Genomic DNA, 21,070 nt, shown 5'->3' with positions numbered 1-21,070 from the left:
TCGCCATGGAAATCAGTCAACAGTGCAGTTTGCCATACACCATCAAAGAAGAAGTACCTCTATCTGCTCATGTCACAAAGTAAAGCCCAAATCTAAATGGTCCAAAGCAGACACCATCTTTGTAGTTTTTCTCTTTTGCAGCTCTGGTGCAAAACCCACAAAACATTTCTTTAGACCTGAGGCTACAAGGGAGCATGGCTAGACCAACATGCAGAGTAAAATCTTTAGCTACTGCTATGGTTTGTCTAGATTTCTGGGCTAATGGACTGCATGACTACGTGCCAGAATGTTTGATGATATAATACAGTTGCATGTAAACACAGTTTTTTAATTTAACTGCTGGTCAAAGGAGAGTTCTGAAACACACAGCTGTCCAGCTCATTCTGTAAAGATGTCAAATATCTGGTTTAGTTTCACATGAGCTGAGACCATTCTGAAGAGATCTGCCATGGTGTCATCACAGCTTCCCACAATGGCAGGAGATGCTGCCCACGTTGAGAGAGCAATGCTCACAGTGGAGGCGAGGGAAAAACTATTTAACACTTCCTTTATATGTTTCTCTTCTAACTGATGTTTAGTGTTGTCATTGGGTTCAAACAGACAAAGGACGAGGTGTGTGTGTGTGTGCGTGTGTGCGTGTGCGGGTGTGCGTGTGTGTGTGTGTGTGTGTGTGTGTGTGTGTGTGTGTGTGTGTGTGTGTGTGTGTTTGTGTGTGTGTGTGTGTGTGCGCGCGCACGCGAAATTACGTTTTGTCTCCACTCATAGTTGGCAAAGCCTTCTAAAGTTGCACTTATTAGAGCCGCTTGCATAAGCTACTAGGCAAAGTTATGGCTTTAACAAGGTCTGGATTTTAGGCCATGTTTGTATTTCTTGCTGGTTTTGTCCACATTCACTAAATATTCAGGCTTTAGAGATGCAGGCTGTGTCTGGCTGATGAGACCCACACAGTAGTCTGTGTACTGGAAGCTTTCTTCATCTAAGAACTGTAAACGTGTGCGTGGACTGAGCGTGCTGCTCTGCAGTATGTAGGGTCTGTTTTGCCCTTCCCCCACTCCAACTGGCTGCCCGACTGTTTTCAGCTTGTGCTTCAACTCTTGTGCACTCACTAGTGCACAGAGGAAGTGGCGGCTTGAAGTATGATGTTTTATCACTTGTCCACCAAGCAAACATTTGATAACTTGTCTGTGAACATCACCTCTTGACATAAGTGTTCGTATTTTGCTCAAAATGAAAACTCCAACTTATCCTAACTTTAAGAGATGTTGGTTTTGTATGAAACAGTTGGGAAAAGCAGACCTTGTACATAAAATGTAAACCGAGCAAAGTGCTTCAGCAGAGCTGTGGGGAACGTCTGAACTAATGCTCCTGGCACGACTTGGCCTTATTTGATGCTTGTCACCTTTGAACCTTTTTCACTTTATACTCTGGTCTATGGCATCAGTCTGCCTGGTGTTCCATCCATTTCCATCCATCCATTTTTGGCTGCTTATCCAGGGTCGTGTCGGAGGGGCAGCAGCTTAAGCAGAGAGGCCCAGACTTCCCTCCCCAGCCACTTGGGCCAGCTCCTCCGGGGGAATCCTAAGGCATTCCTTGGCCAGCCAAGAGACTTAGGCCCGGGCCGGGTAGCCCCAGTCGGCCCCAGCCTGGCCCGGTTGATTCCACACATCCTTGTCTTAAGCCCATGTGGGCTGATTCTACCCACCAATCAGAGGCTTGCTCTAATGGAAGGTGTGAATTTGCTGTCAGCAGTGGGTGTGTTGGCCCTGGTCGGCCTGAAGCAGACCCCCTCGAGAAGAGGGCTGAGAATGAGCCTCGGTTGGCCCGGAAAAATACCAGGCCACCCAGATATGTAAACAACCTACGCTACCCGGCCCGGGCCGACCCGGTACAGATGGGAATGGCCCAATAGTCCCTCTAGCATGTCCTGGGTCTTCGTTTAGGTCCTGGTTTGACGTGCCTGGAAACCTCATCAGGGAGGTGTCCTTACTACATGCCTGAGCCACCTCAACTGGCTCCTCCTTTGTGTTGCAACACAAAGTTGTTTTACAAGAAAAAAAATCCAGCTGGAATAAAAGGTTTGATATGGTTACAGTGCAGTGCTGCTGGCTGCTCCTGATGGTACTTTAGCCTCCAGTCTGATAGCTGCAGCTTTCTCATGAGACCTGTGTAGTTTTACTAAATGCATACTGACACGTTTTTGTTTGGATACTTGAGGTTTTTGTATTTTACAGGGTATCCGCGGGTCCTTGAAAAGTCTTAAAAAGTCTTAAATTTACTTTTCCAAATTTAAGGCCTTGAAAATCCTTAAAAATGACAAATAATCCTTAAATACAGTTTCCAAAGGTCTTAAATTACCAAAGATCCAATAAACTAGATTATTTTATTTCTATGAAATTTTTGTGAATTTCTAGTTAGTGTTCAGCATTTTTGTGTACGATGTTGGCGTAAGCAGAACCGTACACATTCAGGTGGTTGTGAAAGGGGGCTATTTTTAGATGAGCACATTAGCTGGTTAAGCTAGTGCGAGCTTGTGCCATGGGGAAGTGCAAGTTTAATGGATGGCTAATCATACGTTCCCGACGTGGTTAGTACCGGTTCCAGGCAATAGCTGGAAATTATTGCAGAAATTTAATTTAAAAAAGTAGCTTAAATTTGGTCAAAGTGGCCTTAAAAAAGGTCTTAAAAAGTCTTAAATTTGGCTCCCTTAAACCTGCAGATACCCTGATTTTAGAACAGTTCTGTCACTAATGATATTTTAATTTACTTTGGAAAAATAAACACACCACTGTCACAGTCTTGTTACAGTAAAAATAAAATATGCAAAAATGGCTTCCTGTTACGTGGTTGGTTGTTTTATTTATTTACAGATTGAATTGGTATTTTACATTGAGAAGTGAGATTATGAGGGCTTCCTGGCGAATCACTATAGATTACCTGGCATCATGTTGTACTGCGTTCAGAGCGGCTGTTATAGTAACGGTTCTATATAAGTGCAGTAATCCTGATAAGTGACATGGGGAGAAGCACAGACATTTGACCACCCTTTTAAATGTGTTCAACAGATGGTGGTGAAGACCTACATGGACATGGATCAAGACTCTGAAGAAGAGAAGCAGCAGTATCTCGGCCTGGCGCTCCATCTAGCCTCTGAGTTCTTCCTAAGAAACCCCAACAAAGACGTGCGGCTACTGGTGGCCTGCTGTCTGGCTGACATCTTCAGGATCTATGCTCCTGAGGCCCCCTACACCTCCCACGATAAACTAAAGGTTGGAAGCTTGGAGCTGTGTCTTGTAGACAACAGTATTTAAAGAGGCATTATGGAAGTGTCACATGCATGTATAGAAATAATAAATGTCTTCTTCATACATTCTCCTGCAATGCCCTGGTCCTGTAGAATGAGCCCTGGCATTTTTACTGTGATTGCCTGTTTTTCTGTAAAATCACAGAAAAAGAGAGATGCTCGGGTCGAGCAGGCTGCTTCATGCACGTTCACGCTCAGGCATAGCCCTCCGAACCGTTCTTTGAACATTGTTTCAGCTGCGATCAAGGATATAAATGTTACAGGTACAGAAGACACCACTGGTGGCTTAACTCGCCTAGTAATACTTCGGGCTTTCGTGCAGAAGATCTGGGTTTGATTCTGGATGTGAACATGGTTGTTTTAGAGTTTCTTTTTTACATTAATGGTATATTTTTTTACAGTAAGATGCCCAAATGTTTATTTGAGACTCGCCGAACGGCATTGAATTCACAGAATTCATTTTGGAACAATTTTTCGAGCAAGGGAAGGGAATGATCTGAGCATGCAGGAGGACTGACCCATCATAAACCTTTGCAGGGTATCTGCAGGTCCTTAAAAAGTCTTAAAAAGTCTTAAATTTGCTTTTCCAAAAAAAAATCCTTAAAAATGACAAATAATCCTTAAATAGTTTCCAAAGGTCTTAAATTACCAAAGACCCAATAAACAATATTCTTTTATTTCTATAAAATGTTCATGAATTTCTACTTAGTTTGGCATTTTTTGTGTATATTGGCGTAAGCGGAACCGTACACATTCAGTTGGTTGTGAAAGGGGGCTATTTTTAGATGAGCATGCTAGTGGGAAGTGCAACATTAATGGTAACTGGATGGCTAATCCCACGTTCACGACGTGGTTAGCACCGTTTCCAGCCAATAGCTGGAAATTATAGCTTAAATTTAATTAAAATAAATAGCTTACATTTGGTCAAAGTGGCCTTAAAAAAGGTCTTAAAAAGTCTTAAATTTGGCTCCCTTAAACCTGCAGATACCCTGCTTTGTCGGCTGTGCTGAAGAGAAAGGTACAGAACCAAATTATTTAATTAATTAGCTGCGTGTTCTCCTGTCCTCTGTCCTCTGGGCCACACACACACACACACACACACACACACACACACACACACACACACACACACACACACACACACACACACACACACACACACAAGGGACTGTCCCAGCTGTTATTTTCGTTAAGGAGTGTGCACGTACAGCATGCGCGCCTCGTGCACAAGCCTCCTATTGAAGCTGCCGTTACACTTTTGGCCTGAGGGGGCAATCGCGAGCATAAAAATTCAAAACTCTGTAAAGTCCCTTTAAAAACAACCAACCACATGCTAGTTTTTGCTTGTAACTGTTATAGTAGACATCCTGGGATTCTGTCATGTTTGTTTTCATCTGGTTGCTTCATTTTGACTGGAACAAGATGAACATTTTAGCTCTTGCATTGAACTAGGGGGTTCTGTAAAAGTGTAACACATGTTCTTTTCCCTTTAGGATATCTTCCTTTTCATCACAAGACAGTTAAAAGGGCTGGAGGACACAAAGAGCCCCCAGTTCAACCGATACTTCTATCTGCTGGAGGTACGTTGTTACAGTTAACTCTTAAACTTTCCAAATACAAGCTGTTATGGCCTTGTGGTTTTCAGACATTAGCTGAAACAAAGCCACAACAGAAAAATAAAGCAGCATGCACCATGATGTAGTGTAAGGATTCTGTGAGACTGATGGAAAAGGTGGATCTGTTTTGTGTTGTTGGCAGAACCTTGCATGGGTGAAATCGTACAATATCTGCTTCGAACTGGAGGACTGCAATGAGATCTTCATCCAACTTTTCAAAACCCTCTTCTCCGTTATCAAGTAAGATGTTTGTGTTCGTCGGCAAAGTTTTACATCCTGTTGCTCCAGTGGCTGGCGCCTTTTCTTCGGGGCGACGGTAGTACAGGCGTTAAGTGTTCACCCCATAATCGGAAGGTTGCAGGTTCGAGCTCCGCTCTGTCTGTCGCTGTCGTTGTGTCCTTGGGCAAGACACTTAACCCACGTTGCCTGCTGGTGGTGGTCGGAGGGACCGGTGGCGCCAGTGCTCGGCAGCCTCGCCTCTGTCAGTGCGTCCCAGGGCAGCTGTGGCTACATCGTAGCTCATCACCATCAGTGTGTGAATGGGTGAATGACTGATTGTGTTGTAAAGCGCCTTGGGGGGTTCCAGGATTCTAGAAGGCGCTATATCAAATACAGACTATTTACCATTTTTCTGGAGCTGAAACAATCAAAGCTTTATTTATAAAGTGCCTTTCGCTACCCTGTCGGGAAGCCCAAGGCGATGAACATGAGAAAAAAAGGTAAAAACATTAAAGTAGAAAACAAACGGGTAAAACAAGAGATAAAGACCGATGAAAGCAGGGAATTAAAATCAACATAAACGAAGGCCTAACTCAAACACATTCAGGGAACGCCAAGTGGAGGAGGTGGGTTTTTAGGTGACTCTTAGAGGCTGGCAGAGATGGGGATAGCCTGACTGAGGGTGGCAACTGGGTCCAGAGTGACTGGGCTAGGACTGAGAAAGCCCGGTCCCCACGCCTAGAACGAGGGACAGCTTTTCGTCTATTCTGTAAATTAAAGGTTTATATTGACCTGTTCTCTTGTGTCTATTGAGAAGAATTAATATTGCAATGGTATCAGCTCTAATTAGAAGCTTAGTGACAGATTTTATAGCTGCAGGGTGCATCATGTTTTTATCTTGCAGCCTATAATTAGCCTATTTTGTATTATTTATTTAAAATATGTGACAGAATAAAATGTAAATTGTCGGGTATCTCATTTAGAAAGCTGCCAGAGCCAGTAAAGGTGCTGCTGAAATGTTACTGTGATGCCTGTCACTGCTTTGGCCTCATAATCACGTTGTGATGGATTCCTTTGTGGGGTTTTTATTTGACAGGAATTTAAAGAAATTATGAAATTGCTGTTTTAATAATTGTGATTTAATAGGTTAACTTTGCTTATTCCTCATCAGTAACAGCCACAATCAGAAAGTGCAGATGCACATGATGGACCTGATGAGTTCTATCATCATGGAGGGAGACGGAGTCACGCAGGAGCTGCTGGACACCATCCTCATCAACCTCATACCTGCACACAAAGTAAGACTACCTCACACCTGGCTGGCAGGGAAGTCTGATTAGTGTTGTTTAGATTTGAATGGATTTTCTGAGTTGTCTTAGACTTGAGTCACTGGAAATGATTGTTTTTTGTTCCACTTTTATCTTATGGGTTTTTTATTCTCTACTATTTAAACAGAATCTGAACAAGCAAGCATACGATCTTGCTAAGACTCTGCTGAAGCGGACGGTCCAGACTATTGAGACCTGCATTGCAAACGTAAGACAGATCCTGTTGTTTTAATCCTCCACATGCTCACTGCTCTTTCTCTATCCTGTCATACGTGATCATTTCTTACATTTACACACGTCTGACTGTTTTTCCTTTCCCCCCTCAGTTCTTTAACCAGGTTCTAGTGATGGGGAAGTCATCAGTCAGCGACCTATCAGAACACGTCTTTGACCTCATCCAGGAGCTGTTTGCCATCGACCCTATGCTGCTCACCTCAGTCATGCCTCAACTGGAGTTTAAACTAAAGGTTAAAACAACACACACACACATACACACATTTAGAATGAACCACTACAGCGACACGAGGCACTTATCTGTGTTTAAATTGAGCTTTTTTCATCTTGTGTTCCATTGCTGGTATTCATATTTTAAACCATAAATGTGTTAATGGGTGTTTGATTTGGGCTGCTTGAGTAAAATAATAGAGACGTTATAGAGGGCTGCTGTTTTGACACATGACCAAACTAATACCGCCTGTCCTTTTTATTTATTTTTTTATTTTATTTTTTTTTTTACACAGCTTAGTTAAAAAAAAAAATTTTTTTTCTTACATTTCCGATAATGACTCATCATCTAACTCTGGAGAAGGCTAGAGTCATTAGCTGAAACACGTAAAACAATTTTTTTACTAAGCTGTGTTAAAAAGAAAGAAAGAAAGAAAGAAAGAAAGAAAGAAAGAAAGAAAGAAAGAAAGAAAGAAAGAAAGAAAGAAAGAAAGAAAGAAAGAAAGAAAGAAAGAAAGAAAGAAAGAAAGAAAGAAAGAAAGAAAGAAAGAAAGAAAGAGCAAAGTAACGGAAATAAACCAGTTATTAACATCAGCCCAGAAACCGATGTTGATGCTGATTTATCATCCCTTGTTTTGTCACATGAAGTGTTGAGAAACAGTCAGAAATGCCTACATGCCTTTACACCATCGACATGCATGTAGCTTTACACACACATATACACACGTCTCACACACACACACACACACACACACACACACACACACACACACACACGTCTCACACACACACACACACACACACACACACTTTTGTGTATTTAACCCGTTACCCTGCTGAAGAATTATAAGCTTTAAGCAATTAATTTACCTGCAGTCAATATGACATTCACGTGAAACATACAGATCCAAAGTGTGTGTGTGTGTGTGTGTGTGTGTGTGTGTGTGTGTGTGTGTGTGTGTGTGTGTGTGTGTGTGTGTGTGTGTGTGTGTGTGTGTGTGTGTGTGTGTGTGTGTGTGTGTGAGACAGATTTAAACACACACACACTTCTTTTTTTATCTCTCACTACATGCTGAATATTCAGACTCTTTTTTTCTTCTTTTCCTGTGCATTAATAGGAGCTTTATTTTGTTGACTTTTGTAAAGCTGTAGTTGTCTCTATATTGATATTTTATATATTAATTTGCAACTTTTCATTTTGTAGGACTGTCTACCACAAGTCCCAAAGTGAACAGTTACAATACAAATAATTGAATTTTTGCTAAAGAAAACATCTTTGTTGTTCAATAATGTAATAAATATTATACTTTATGGAATTAATATATAATATTATATTAATGTTAATTAATGAATTAGTGCTTGAGGAGAAGCTTAAAGATGGATTCTGTGTTTTTGTCTGTAGAGCAACGACGGTGAGGAGCGCCTGGCTGTCGTTCGACTGCTAGCAAAGTTATTTGGGGCCAAAGACTCGGAGCTGGCCTCCCAGAACAGACCACTGTGGCAGTGTTTCCTTGGACGGTGAGTAGCGTCAGCACCGAGCAGCCCTTCAGACTAGGGCTGCATGGTGGCGCAGTGGTTAGCACTGTTGCCTCGCAGCACCAAGGTTGCAGGTTCGAAACTCGGCTGTGGCCTTTCTGCGTGGAGTTGCGTGTTCTCCCCATGCATGCGTGGGTTTCCTCCGGGTACTCCGGTTTCCCCCACAGATCACAACATGCCCTATAGGTTATAAATTGTGTCGCTTTGGATAAAAGCGTCTGCCAAATGAATAAACATAAACAAAAACATAGACTAGAGCTAGAGCAGTTGGAGCTGGAGGTCTGAATAAGCTGCTAGCTGCAGGTAAGCTGGGGTCATAACCAGCTTTCAGTGATCAGAACCATAAATGGCTCTAATCTCTGTTTCTTATTCATTAGATGAGGAAGATTTGGGTTTTTACTCTTACTAATCATTGCATGCTTGTTATGTTTATCCCAGGTTTAACGACATCCATGTTCCAGTCAGGCTGGAGTGTGTGAAGTTTGCGAGCCACTGCCTCATGAACCACCCTGACCTGGCCCGGGACCTGACAGGTGTGCTTTGTCCTGTGTTTGTGCTGATTTAACGTCTGTCGCTCACCGCGTTTACAGAAACACGCTTGTGTGTCTGTCATCTTTCTTCAGAGTATTTGAAAGTGCGTTCCCACGACCCGGAGGAAGCCATCCGCCATGATGTAATTGTCACCATCATCAACGCTGGAAAGAAGGACCTGAACTTGGTCAACGACCAGCTGCTGGGCTTTGTGCGAGAAAGGACCCTTGATAAAAGGGTGAGATAAATATGTAGGAGAGCTGTTGGGAATCTGGACTCAGGTGGTTCATTAGTGTTGTTTGTTCTTAGGGTGGAAAGAGTTTCTATCCTCTCCTTTGACACATTAAAGGCTGAATATGGAGCACAAACACCAAAGCGACATCTAGTGTGTGGAGGTTGTAGTTGCAACAATAGAACAAGGTTTCTAGCTACTGGGATACCAGGTTTGCTGTTTCATTTGTGTCCATCTGTTGTTGGCCTCACCTAAACTCACTCTGGTTCTAGATCTTTTATGGCCACTCCTCTTCTGATGAGCATAACTACGTCTTCTTGGCTCAAAAGCAGCTGCTTGACTTGCCGAGTCCGTCATTTTCCACAGCCTTGCCGTGCCGAGTGCATGTTTGACAACCCACACCGGTGGCTGGTAGATGTAAACGTAAACCCAGTGTTGTACCCGTCTAAATAAATATTTGATTATTTTTTAATGAAAATATAGCTTTTAAAGGAAATACTCTACCTTCATTCTGCACACCTCTAAATGCCCCGTGGAGGTATTATTTTGAAAAATAAAGCTTTAAATTGTTCCATATTCAGCCTTTAATATGCAAACACCATCACAGAGGTTTGAAGTGAATCTCTGACCACAAACTTGATCCTAATTTCATTCTCCCCTCTTTAATCTGGTTTCCTCGCCTTCCCCTGCAGTGGCGTGTGCGTAAGGAGGCCATGATGGGCCTGGCTCAGCTTTACAAGAAGTACTGTCTGCACCATGAGGCTGGAAAGGAGTCGGCCCTGAAGATCAGCTGGATCAAAGACAAGCTGCTGCACATCTACTATCAGAACAGCATCGATGACAAGTGAGTGGCCTCCCACCGAACCGAGGAGGCAGTTGTACGTTTTAAATTTCATGATTAGTAAATTTGATTTGTTCTTCCCACAGATTACTAGTAGAGAAGATTTTTGCTCAGTACATGGTTCCCCACAGTCTGGACACAGAGGAGAAGATGAAGTGTCTGTACTACCTGTATGCCTGCCTCGACACCAATGCTGTCAAGTTAGTAACTAGCAAAGTCTGCACAATGGTTTTAATGTTTTACACATAAATGTTGACTTGTGCGTTAATTCAGAAGTGTTACGTTGGATAAAAGGTCAGCCATATTCCACACACAATATTAAATCAAAAGCATTAAACCATCAACAAGTCCATAACAGGAGGATGTTTGTCTTTGTGATCTTTGCTTCCAGGGCTCTGAATGAGATGTGGAAGTGTCAGAACATGCTGAGAGGACTCGTCAAAGAGCTGCTTGATCATCACAAGCTGCCAGCGGTGCGTTCAAGCTCACCTGTTGTCCAACAATTATGAGACAAGAATCTAAAATTAATCTGTAACAAGTTTTTTCTGTCTTCTTCCTGGCAGTCCGAGGCCAATAACACAGCCATGTTTGGGAAGCTCATGAGCATTGCTAGTGAGTTAGAAACATAAACATGCACATATAGTTATTCATCTTGGCTGTTAAGCAGGTTTATTTTACCTTTATTGATGTTTGCAGAGAACCTACCAGATGCTGGGAAGGCCCAGGACTTCATGAAGAAGTTCAATCAGGTTCTCAGTGAGGATGAGAAGCTCAGAGTCCAGCTGGAGATGCTGATCAGTCCAACCTGCTCCTGCAAACAGGCCGAGATCTGTGTGGTGAGACGAGGCTCTCTAGCTGTGGATTACATCCAATTCAACGTGCACAAAGCAGAAACCTAATTCAGATTCTGAGTTTCATAGGTCAAGTTTTTTTTTATCATGCAATAATTAGTATGAATGCTTACAGGGGGTACGAAAAGAATTCAGACCCCAATCAAGTTTTCACTCTTTGTTATATTGCAGCCATTTGCTTAAATCTGTTAAATAAATTATTTTCCTCATTTATGTGCACACAACACCCCATATTGACAGAAAAACACAGAATATTAGACATTTCTGCAGATTTATAAAAAAAAAATAAACCTGAAATATCACATGGTCTTAAGTATTCAGACCCTTTACTCAGGATTTAGTAGAAGCACCCTTTGACCTAGTACAGCCGTGAGTCTTCCTGGTAAAGATGCATCAAGTTTCTTACACCTGGATTTGGGGATCTTCTGCCATTGAATACTTTCTGTACCCGCTGTATATTTACTGTTTCCTATTTCTACTTGTGCAGAGGGAGATTACTCGTAAGCTGACATTCCCCAAACAGCCCACCAACCCTTTCCTGGAGATGGTAAAGTTCCTGCTGGAGCGGATCGCACCGGTTCACATCGACTCCGAGGCAATCAGGTCGGAGAAAATCCTCAAAGATTAAGACAACAATACTAGAACTGGCTTGTTTTATGTTGCGGTGATTTTAAGTTTTTTAATTTTATTGAGGTGAACATTTTTTATTTAAATGTGTTTTTAAATTCTAGTTTTAGTTTTCAATCACAGAAAAGAGAAACTGTGTCTTCAGGTTTCTGAACCTGAGTGCTTAATGTGTGTGTGTGTGTGGTTGCATAACACTGAGCTATCATCATTCACTGAGCCACCTAGCGGTGGTCATGTGCAACTGCAACTCCAGTCTCCGCTCCTCTTTAACCCTTTCATCTTTTTGGGAAACCACACTAATAAATGAGTCCAGACACACGTGTGGATTAGGGATGTTGTGTTTTTGGTTCAGTGCTCTGGTGAAGCTGCTAAACAAATCCATCGAGGGAACAGCGGATGATGACGAGGAAGGCGTCACCCCTGATACAGCCATCCGCTCCGGACTGGAGCTACTCAAGGTTTGATCGAAACCAGAGAAAACCTTGAAATGGCCCTTTACAGTTGGATAATTAATGAGTTTCCCTCTGCTTTCAGGTCCTGTCATTTACACACCCCACAGCCTTTCACTCGGCTGAGACCTACGAGTCACTGCTGCAGTGTCTAAAGATGGAGGATGACAAAGTGGCAGAAGCAGCCATCCAGATTTTCAGGAATACCGGGCAGAAGATTGAGACAGAGCTGCAACAGATTCGATCGTAAGAAGATGGATGCGTTGATCCTTTCATGTGTTTGTGTTCTAAATAATTGACGCTTAGTTGGATTTGACACAGGTTTCCTCAGTTTGACAAGATTGTCCATTAAAAGAACATTAAGATGCCTCTGTGAGAATGAACATGTAAATGAAAGATTTCCTGTTGTTCTTCAGGACACTGATTCCCATCCTGCACCAGAAGGCCAAACGAGGAACACCTCACCAGGCCAAGCAGGCGGTCCACTGTATCCATGCTATTTTCAACAACAAGGAAGTGCAACTGGCACAGATTTTTGAAGTAGGGAATAATTTCATGTTGGTCTGTAGGGATCAAACTTTTCATGTTAAGTGTTTTTATTGGTGTCACCAGACCGTTTATGTGTCAGGATGTGTTCATCTTCCTCCACAGCCTCTGTCACACAGTCTGAACGCCGACGTCCCGGAGCAGCTCATCACTCCTCTCGTCTCCCTGGGCCATATAGCCATGCTGGCTCCAGATCAGTTTGCATCACCGATGAAATCCATTGTGGCTAACTTCATCGTGAAAGACTTGCTCATGAATGACAGGGTGTGTGCAGCAGCCATCCTTTCACCTAAATCAGGAGTCACACACACACACAAGGCATCAGGAGTCACTTTTTTTTTTTTTACCTGTCTGGCCCGTTTAGCTTTAAGCTTTAGCATCTTTTTTTAAGTTGTTACAAACTGCATTTTACTGGGCAAATACATACAGCTGTAAATAAATGACATGTGTGTTTGTTTACATAAAGAAAGCAAAGATGTGGTTTATCTCTGTGTCTTCAGTCAGTGGGAAACAAGAACGGGAAGCTATGGACCGCTGATGAGGAAGTTTCTCCTGAGGTCTTAGCAAAGGTACCTGATTACAGATTGCTGTTTGGGCCCTTTTTAAAATATTAACAAACAGATGTTAAGTGTCACAAGAAACAAAAGACACGTTTCCCCTCTGTCCTCCAGGTCCATGCCATCAAGCTTTTGGTGCGCTGGTTACTGGGAATGAAGAACAACCAATCCAAATCGGCGAACTCCACCCTGCGCCTGCTGTCGGCGATGCTCGTCAGCGAGGGAGACCTGACGGAGCAGAAGAAAATCAGGTAGCTCAGCTGAGCTCTCAGTCACGTGTGGCAGCCATCATTCCCCATGAGACTCCAGACTTTAGCTGCTTCTGTCCTCTTTCTCCCAGTAAATCGGACATGTCTCGTCTGAGGCTGGCTGCTGGGGCGGCCATCATGAAGCTGGCGCAGGAACAATGTTACCATGAAATCATCACACCAGAACAGTTTCAGCTCTGCGGCCTCGTCATCAATGTCAGCGTCACTTTTACAAATATTTTTCATTCCGTAGTTTATTGGACTCTAGCGTTCTTAAAACGTAAACAACCAAGTGATGGATGCATCTTAAGGCATGCTGAATCATTTCACACAAGTCCCACAATGTGCTGTGAAAACAACTTTCTTACAGCCAGATGTCTAAAACATGAGCTCCATGTGAGCAGTTGGTCTCATGAGCATCTTAACTCTCCACAGGACGAGTGCTACCAGGTTCGTCAGATCTTTGCACAGAAGTTGCACGTAGCTCTGGTCAAGCTGCTGCTGCCCCTGGAGTACTTGGCCGTTTTTGCTCTGTGTGCCAAGGACCCGGTGAAGGAGCGGCGGGCCCACGCCCGACAGTGCCTCCTCAAGAATATCTCCGTCCGCAGAGAGTACATCAAGCAGAACCCCGTCACTCAGGGTCTGTGGTCATAATTCATAATTCAGCTGATGTCTCTGGTTGTTCTCATTAAAAGGAATTTTCATTTTCCCACCAGAAAAACTCATCTCCCTTCTTCCTGAATACGTGGTTCCTTACATGATCCACCTGCTGGCCCACGACCCAGACTTCACCAAACCGCATGAATACGAACAGCTGAAAGACATTAAAGAGTGAGTGTGTGTTGTGTTTGTGTCGAGCTGAACGTGTGTGTTTCAAACACGGCTTTTTTTGTTGTGAATCCTGAAAACCAGACAAATGTGGTTTAGCTACAGCTTGAATCCTTTTACGCTTTGCTTTCTTCAGGTGCCTGTGGTTCATGTTAGAAGTCCTGATGACCAAGAATGAGAACAACAGCCACGCTTTCCTTCGGAAGATGGTCGAGAACATCAAGCAGACAAAGGACGCTCAGTGTCCTGAGGATGTGAAGGCCAATGAGGTGTTTGGCACATGTGACGTTAAAAGATTTAATCTGGTGTTGTAACGGGCAAGCAGAATGTGGAAGTCTGACATTTAACACATCCATTTTTGTGAAAGCAGGAAGTTGATTTGTTTACTTTCAAATGATTCTTACCGGGAATCTTGTGACCTTACAGAAACTGTACATCGTCTGTGACGTTGCACTATTCGTCATCGCTAACAAGAGCACCGCGTGTCACCTGGACTGCCAGAAAGAGCCAGTCTTACCCTCAAAGTTCTTCCTTGTACAGGACAAGGTCATACCACACACACACACACACACACACAGAGATGTACATTATATAGTGTGCTCATAATGTTTTGGGACCTTAAGCCATTTCTAACACTAAATGCATGTTGTCATAACATTTCAAATCCTAGTGTGTGCGTGTGCGTGCTTGTACGTGTGTGTAAATAGATGGAGAGAGAGAAAATAATGATTTTGTAATTTTCCTTGTCAGGATTTCAAAAACGATAAGGAGTACCTCACGGCAGAGATGAGACAGATGCTGCTCACTGGAAAGGTAAACGATCAACACTGGAGTGTAAATCTTGACACGAGTTACTCTAGTTTTCAACTTATGGGAAGTTTAATTTGGAATAGCTCGGCAGCAGTAGTTCAGGAGGTTGAGCGGGTTGTCAAGTAATCAGGCTCCTGTCAGAGAATGCTGCTGTTGTGTCCCTGGGCAAGGCACTTAACCCTCCTTGCCTGTAGGTGGTGGTTAGAGGGACCGGTGACGCCTATGTTTGGCAGTCTTGCTTCTGTCATTGCGTCCCAAGGCAGTTGTGGCTACATTGTAGCTCATCATCTCTCTCTGTGTGTGTGTGTGTGTGTGTGTGTGTGTGTGTGTGTGTGTGTGTGTGTGTGTGTGTGTGTGTGTGTGTGTGTGTGTGTGTGTGTGTGTGTGTGTGTGTGTGTCACTCTAGTTTATCATCTCAGCTGGTTCTGATTACAAAAAGGAAACTTGTTGCCGTGTTTACTTTATTTTTTAAATAGTTGCAGGCCGGAGCACGGCTGCAACTCCCCACTCCTCCCTCTGTTGCACCAAGGCGTAATATGCGTTCACAAGTCTGGCATTGCGGTAATATGATTACCAAGCATGGCGGCATGAATGCCACAAAACTCCCGCTACGCCATGCCGCCACGTCACATGCATGACACGCCGTGGCGGCAGTGTTATGCGGATTTGCCGGCATGGTGTCTTCTAAAAAGGACTTCAGATTGATAGGTTGTGAGATGGAAAACATTTGCAACAGCACTGTTTTGTTAGGTGAATATTTACTGTGGGGTGCTTGTTTTAAATTGGAACCGGTAAACTTTGACAGAATTATATTTGAAACAAAAACCAATGATGCATTTTAAAAGTTTGGTTTTAATGTTTTTTATCCTGCAGCCAAAACCAGCTCCAGTGTTGGCCGCTGTCAACAAACCTCTGACAGTACCAGGGCGGAGGATCTTCAAGACCCCCACAGCTTCTGACACATCCAGTAATACAAGCACCAACGCCTCTCCTATCATCAAGAATAGGTAAGCACACACACACACGCACACACACACACACCCACCACCTTTGCCTAACCAGAACTGCCCAGTGCTGTCCTCTTGGTCCACCAGGCAATCCCTCCTGTTGGTGCAATTTTCAAACAGGAAGTGTGAGTGGAGTTGGATTCTGGTAGGGGGTGATTTGCTCTTTAAGCTCAAAACCAGTGGATTGTCAGACTTCGCACCTACAACACTGAGTGCATATCCATGTCTTCAACCAACCACTTACCACCACAGCACTGTAAATTATCAGACCGACACTACTGACATAGGGAGAACCACACCACCCATCTTATGGAGGACAGACTCGAAGCTTTGTTAAACTTACCACTTCGCTCAACTGTGGCACCACTCATTGTCAGTTTCACATGGACAGTTACGAGAGAGAGAGAGAGAGAGAGAGAGAGAGAGAGAGAGAGAGAGAGAGAGAGAGAGAGAGAGAGAGAGAGAGAGAGAGAGAGAGAGAGAGAGAGAGAGAGAGAGAGAGAGAGAGAGAGAGAGAGAGAGAGAGAGAGAGAGAGAGAGAGAGAGAGAGAGAGAGAGAGAGAGAGAGAGAGAGAGAGAGAGAGAGAGAGAGAGAGAGAGAGAGAGAGAGAGAGAGAGAGAGAGAGAGAGAGAGAGAGAGAGAGAGAGAGAGAGAGAGAGAGAGAGAGAGAGAGAGAGAGAGAGAGAGAGAGAGAGAGAGAGAGAGAGAGAGAGAGAGAGAGAGAGAGAGAGAGAGAGAGAGAGAGAGAGAGAGACCCTCATATTTGTCTCTGTTCTCTCTGATTTCAATAATCTCTTGGTCTCCAGTATTATGATTTTGACTACAACACTATTAATTCTTTTTCTGTCTTTCCAATTGATCAATCAAACCCAATTATTATGCAAAAAGAAAGCTGGGATGCTTAAAATTGGCTTTTTACCAGTGCACCCTAAATATTATAAGACTCTTAAATTATGATACCGTTATGAACAGAGATCTTTTATATAGCGCCTCTCAACATAACGATCATGAGGCGCTTCATGAAAACAAAAAAATTAAGATATTAATATTTCTAAAAATGATAAAAAATGATCATCTACCTGATGTGATGACTTATACAAAAGCAGTTTTTCTACTGTTTGTATTATTTTGACCAAAATAACAATCCCGGGCAAGCCCTCAATTTTTCACGCCTGGCTCTGGTGTCCACGACTAAAATTACAACATTCAATCAAACTGTTGAATCAAGCTGTTGATAGCTCAGTCATAAAACTATTTGTTTCATTTACTTTGTTTTACAACAGCACTACTACAGAATCATCAGAGAGTCGAGCGCAGGAGAACAACGAGAACCCGGTCATCAAAAACGAAGAGGTGAAAAAGATAAACGCAGATGGGTGCAAAATATTTCCTAACTTCACTCCTCGTTCTCCTAACTCGACATTTGTCGTTGTCATTCAGGATGCATCCGATCAGAAATCAACCCCCGACACTGGGACCGATGGGTCACCTGTCAAACGGCGTGGCCGGCCTCCTAAAGCTGTGGCTGCTGCTTCTGCAGGAGCAGAAAAAGAGGGCACGGTGCCGTCAGCGGGGGCTGGAGGTGGCCGAGGAAGGAAGAGAGCAACTGATGCGTCTGCAGACCCCCTCAACATCAAGATGTCAAAACAGCAGCTGCAGCAGAACGATGAAGGGACAAAGAGACAGATTGATCTGCAGAGGTAAAAGTGCAAAATGCCGGATCTCAGCAGCTTGAATTGTTGTTTCTCAGCAGATGATTCTTTATAAGCAAACAGGCGTGCCTGAAAAAGAGAAGGGATTGGAGGATTTTCCAACTTCAGCTCAGTGGAACAAAACTTTTAAGGGCAGTTTTAATATCTAACTGAAATCTAAGCTTGACATAGACAGGAAGTAAGAGGGTCTTTTGTTTTCTGCAGCCTCTACTAGGGCCAGATTTTAATCACAATTACCATCTGGGTTTTGAACAATAACAAAACGAGCTGATTATTTGTTCCTCCCTCATGTGCTGCTCTGAGTTGCAAATCAAGCGCATCTCCCACAGTGTTACCAAATGTGTCGCTTTTCATATCCCCCTTTTTGACTTTTTATCCTAAAAGCACCCAGCAAATAACGTGGTAACATTTCTGATAACTAGCTACTTTGTCATCGATATTCCCCGCTGGTTAGCAAACCATCAGGAGAGGTAAACAAGTTCACATGTGCGGTGTATGTCGTCTGACTAATCATTCTCTGCGGATCTCACTCATTAAAACACTTTTTTGTGAGCTAAATAAATTCGAGACATAGCGAGTCGTATCTGAAGTGGATTTATATTTTATCAGGGCTGCAAATTCTCTCACGATAGGTGTGAGACACACATTTGACGTTTGTCTTCATGTGCTCTCACACCACACCTCCAGTTTCTCACACAGATAAGTAATAGTAGTTCATCTTTCTAAGCGTCACATTGCATCGTGCTGCTGTGCACACACACACACACACACACACACACCTACGGCTCCGCTGACAGGACTAAATAATTATTATGTAGCAGGTTGTGAAAGTTCATTACAACAGAGATATTTATATTTTTATTACAGATGTTTGCACTATGTGGCTCTTTTGTGTCAGCATTTTCTTTTATTAAAATAGGTCTGTATTGCGTAGGCTTAAGTCAAACTTTCATAGCCTTTTGGTTATGAACTCTATTATTTCCATTAACGCTTTACAATATTTTCAGAGTAAAAGTCAAAATTTGCAGCTAAAACAGTAAAATGCATGAATGCAGTCAGAAACAGGTTTGATGATTTATTTTTTCGTGTGGAAATAATATCAGATGGTAAAAAGCTCCAAAAAGTATTTTTTCCATATGTCCTCTTTAACAACGGGGTTGTTGGTTTAGTGTCGAGGCAACAGCAGAGAACGTCTCCGCTAGTAGAAGCTAAGCATCAGCAAGTTCACCACACAGCAGAACTGCTCCAGGCTTCAGTTATTTGTGGACATAAAACACCAACGTTGCAAGTCAGTGGTAGAGTCGCGTTGTTAGATCTGAGATGTTCAAATATCAGGAAATAAGACTCCAAATTCTGTTGTGTTCAGATCAGCTGTGATCTGGCACACTTCTAGTTCCTGATATAATTGTAAAAAGGTGTGTTTCAGCTCGTTGCGTGGCTAGAGGTGTATATTCATGGAGAGGCAGTGCTTCCAGTCCTAAGCAGGGACTTAAGGTGCAATATATATTTTCTGCCTCTAGATGGTGCCCTTTAAGAAAAACTGATTTTTGCTTTAAGTTTTTTCTTTAACTCTGAACTAATTTAACTTTGACCAATATTTTTTATGTTTTTGGTGGAGAAAGGACAGAATTAACAGCCTTTAGGAGTAGTGTTGATCTTGAACAAATTTTTTTTTTATCAATCTGAAGATTGTTTTTTATATTTTCCTGCACCTTGAGGTCAGTCTGGACTCCGGTCAGCCTTGCAGCAAAGTGCTCGATTAAAAAGTATTTTTTCCTTATGGATTTCTTCCATTTTTGCTGTTTTTCACTCTTAAATATTTCAGATCACCAAACAATCATAACCCGAGTAAATGCAAAGTGAGGTTTTCTGATATTATTAAAGTCTACCTGAACCAGCCCGGTCCAGTGTGAATGATGAATAAATCTCTCATATCACTGTGGAGGAATCTTCCCCCATTCCTTTTTACAGAAATGGTTTATTTCAGCCACATTAGAGCACCTTTTCAGCACTTGTTTAAGGTCAAAAGTCAGACATTCTCATTTTCTGCTAGAAAGCAGAATTCCTGCTCCCATCAGTTACAGCAAGTGGTCCAGGTCCTGGAGCAGCCCAGACCATCACACTACCACCACCGTGTTTGACTGTTGGTGTAATGTTTTTTGACATGCTGTTGGTTGGAACCGAACAGAAACCTTCCAGAAAGGGCTTTTTCACATGCGTTTTTTTTTTTATGAATTAAAACTTCTTTTTAGAAACTGCATTTAATTTTCATTAGTTATCTTTGTCTAATAATATAAGCTAACTAATCCAAAATACACCACTCAAAAAAAACAAATTAATAATGGGAACAACACAATGCAACTCGAAGTCGATCACACTTGTGTGAAATCAAGTTTCACATGCTGATGTGGAAATGGAATAGGCAATTAACAAGACACTCCCAATAAAGGAGATGTTCTGCAGGTGGTGACCACAGACCGCTGCTCTGTTCCTTTGGCTGATTCTTTGGTCACTGTTGAATGCTGGTGGTTTTTTCAGAGTTTACAACCTGTGGTTCAGGTAGTGCAGCTCATCCAGGATAGCACGTCACTGAGAGCTGTGGCAAGGCGGTTTGCGTTTTCTGTCACATACTGTGCATGGAGGCACTGCCAGGAGACAGGCCAGCACAACACAGACGAGGAGGCCGTAGGATGGCAACAACCCAGCAGTAGAACCGCTACTTCTGCCTTTGTGCAAGGAGGCACAGAAGGAGCACAGCCAGAGCTCTGCATGATGATCTTCAGCAGGCCACAAATATGCATGTGTCTGCTCAACGGTCAGAAACAGACTCCACGAGGTGGTATGAGGGTACGACGTCCATAGGTGGGGGTTGTGATTACAGCCCAACACTAATAAGATTATTTCATTCAGATCTGGGACGTCTTATTTTTTGAGCAGTGTGCTTAGTGTGAACAATTCACAGCACAACAAACATCAGATGATGTCATTGATCATGTGACGTTATTTTTCAGGTAAAGAGGAGACCGACGAAGGTGAAATCAGGACTGTGGAGAAGGGGCCAGAATTTTCCTCATATTCCTGCCTCTACACACCAAGCTCCTGACTCTTAAAGCTTTCTTGGAAATATTATGGACCTTTCTTAAAATAGACAATATACAAACACAAACACACACATACACACACACACACTAGGTTTGAACATCTTGTAGTCATCGATTGAAGCTCTGTACGTAGGCCTTCAGATTTTTCCCCTTTGTGTTTGTTGCTCTTTGCTTTTGTGGAGCCATTTTTAAGACAAGAAAAATCAAGATGGACATTTTACAAGAATTTTAATCTGATAATAATTGTTGCCTACTAAATTTCCTGGGAAAACTCCCCTCACCGAG

The 21,070-nt window shown here is 42.8% G+C and overlaps 1 protein-coding gene across 3 annotated transcripts in view; it reads left to right on the top strand.

The window, feature by feature from the left end:
* The window catches only part of pds5a (PDS5 cohesin associated factor A), a 35,711-nt gene extending 14,641 nt beyond the window's left edge, over positions 1–21,070 (top strand). For 2 of the 3 annotated variants that reach the window (XM_070553836.1, XM_070553837.1), the window contains exons 3-33: positions 3,063–3,266; positions 4,795–4,881; positions 5,060–5,157; positions 6,308–6,434; positions 6,592–6,672; positions 6,791–6,931; positions 8,311–8,426; positions 8,883–8,977; positions 9,068–9,213; positions 9,900–10,051; positions 10,135–10,248; positions 10,440–10,521; positions 10,612–10,660; positions 10,745–10,884; positions 11,387–11,502; positions 11,879–11,984; positions 12,061–12,221; positions 12,392–12,515; positions 12,627–12,785; positions 13,022–13,090; positions 13,193–13,329; positions 13,419–13,542; positions 13,762–13,966; positions 14,043–14,157; positions 14,291–14,423; positions 14,581–14,700; positions 14,905–14,967; positions 15,838–15,971; positions 17,256–17,325; positions 17,413–17,672; positions 20,696–21,070. In XM_070553836.1, coding sequence (XP_070409937.1) covers positions 3,063–3,266; positions 4,795–4,881; positions 5,060–5,157; positions 6,308–6,434; positions 6,592–6,672; positions 6,791–6,931; positions 8,311–8,426; positions 8,883–8,977; positions 9,068–9,213; positions 9,900–10,051; positions 10,135–10,248; positions 10,440–10,521; positions 10,612–10,660; positions 10,745–10,884; positions 11,387–11,502; positions 11,879–11,984; positions 12,061–12,221; positions 12,392–12,515; positions 12,627–12,785; positions 13,022–13,090; positions 13,193–13,329; positions 13,419–13,542; positions 13,762–13,966; positions 14,043–14,157; positions 14,291–14,423; positions 14,581–14,700; positions 14,905–14,967; positions 15,838–15,971; positions 17,256–17,325; positions 17,413–17,672; positions 20,696–20,699 — 3,732 coding nt within the window. In that variant the 3' untranslated portion in view covers positions 20,700–21,070. Of the gene's footprint in view, positions 1–3,062; positions 3,267–4,794; positions 4,882–5,059; positions 5,158–6,307; positions 6,435–6,591; positions 6,673–6,790; positions 6,932–8,310; positions 8,427–8,882; positions 8,978–9,067; positions 9,214–9,899; positions 10,052–10,134; positions 10,249–10,439; positions 10,522–10,611; positions 10,661–10,744; positions 10,885–11,386; positions 11,503–11,878; positions 11,985–12,060; positions 12,222–12,391; positions 12,516–12,626; positions 12,786–13,021; positions 13,091–13,192; positions 13,330–13,418; positions 13,543–13,761; positions 13,967–14,042; positions 14,158–14,290; positions 14,424–14,580; positions 14,701–14,904; positions 14,968–15,837; positions 15,972–16,058; positions 16,419–17,255; positions 17,326–17,412; positions 17,673–20,695 lie in introns of those variants that run through there. The other variant, XM_070553838.1, reaches the window with a different exon arrangement.

Source organism: Nothobranchius furzeri, chromosome 7 (genome assembly GCF_043380555.1).
Source record: "Nothobranchius furzeri strain GRZ-AD chromosome 7, NfurGRZ-RIMD1, whole genome shotgun sequence".
NCBI classification, from domain to species: domain Eukaryota; kingdom Metazoa; phylum Chordata; class Actinopteri; order Cyprinodontiformes; family Nothobranchiidae; genus Nothobranchius; species Nothobranchius furzeri.
Note: the sequence above shows the minus strand (reverse complement) of the source record. Positions and strands in the feature narration are given on the sequence as shown.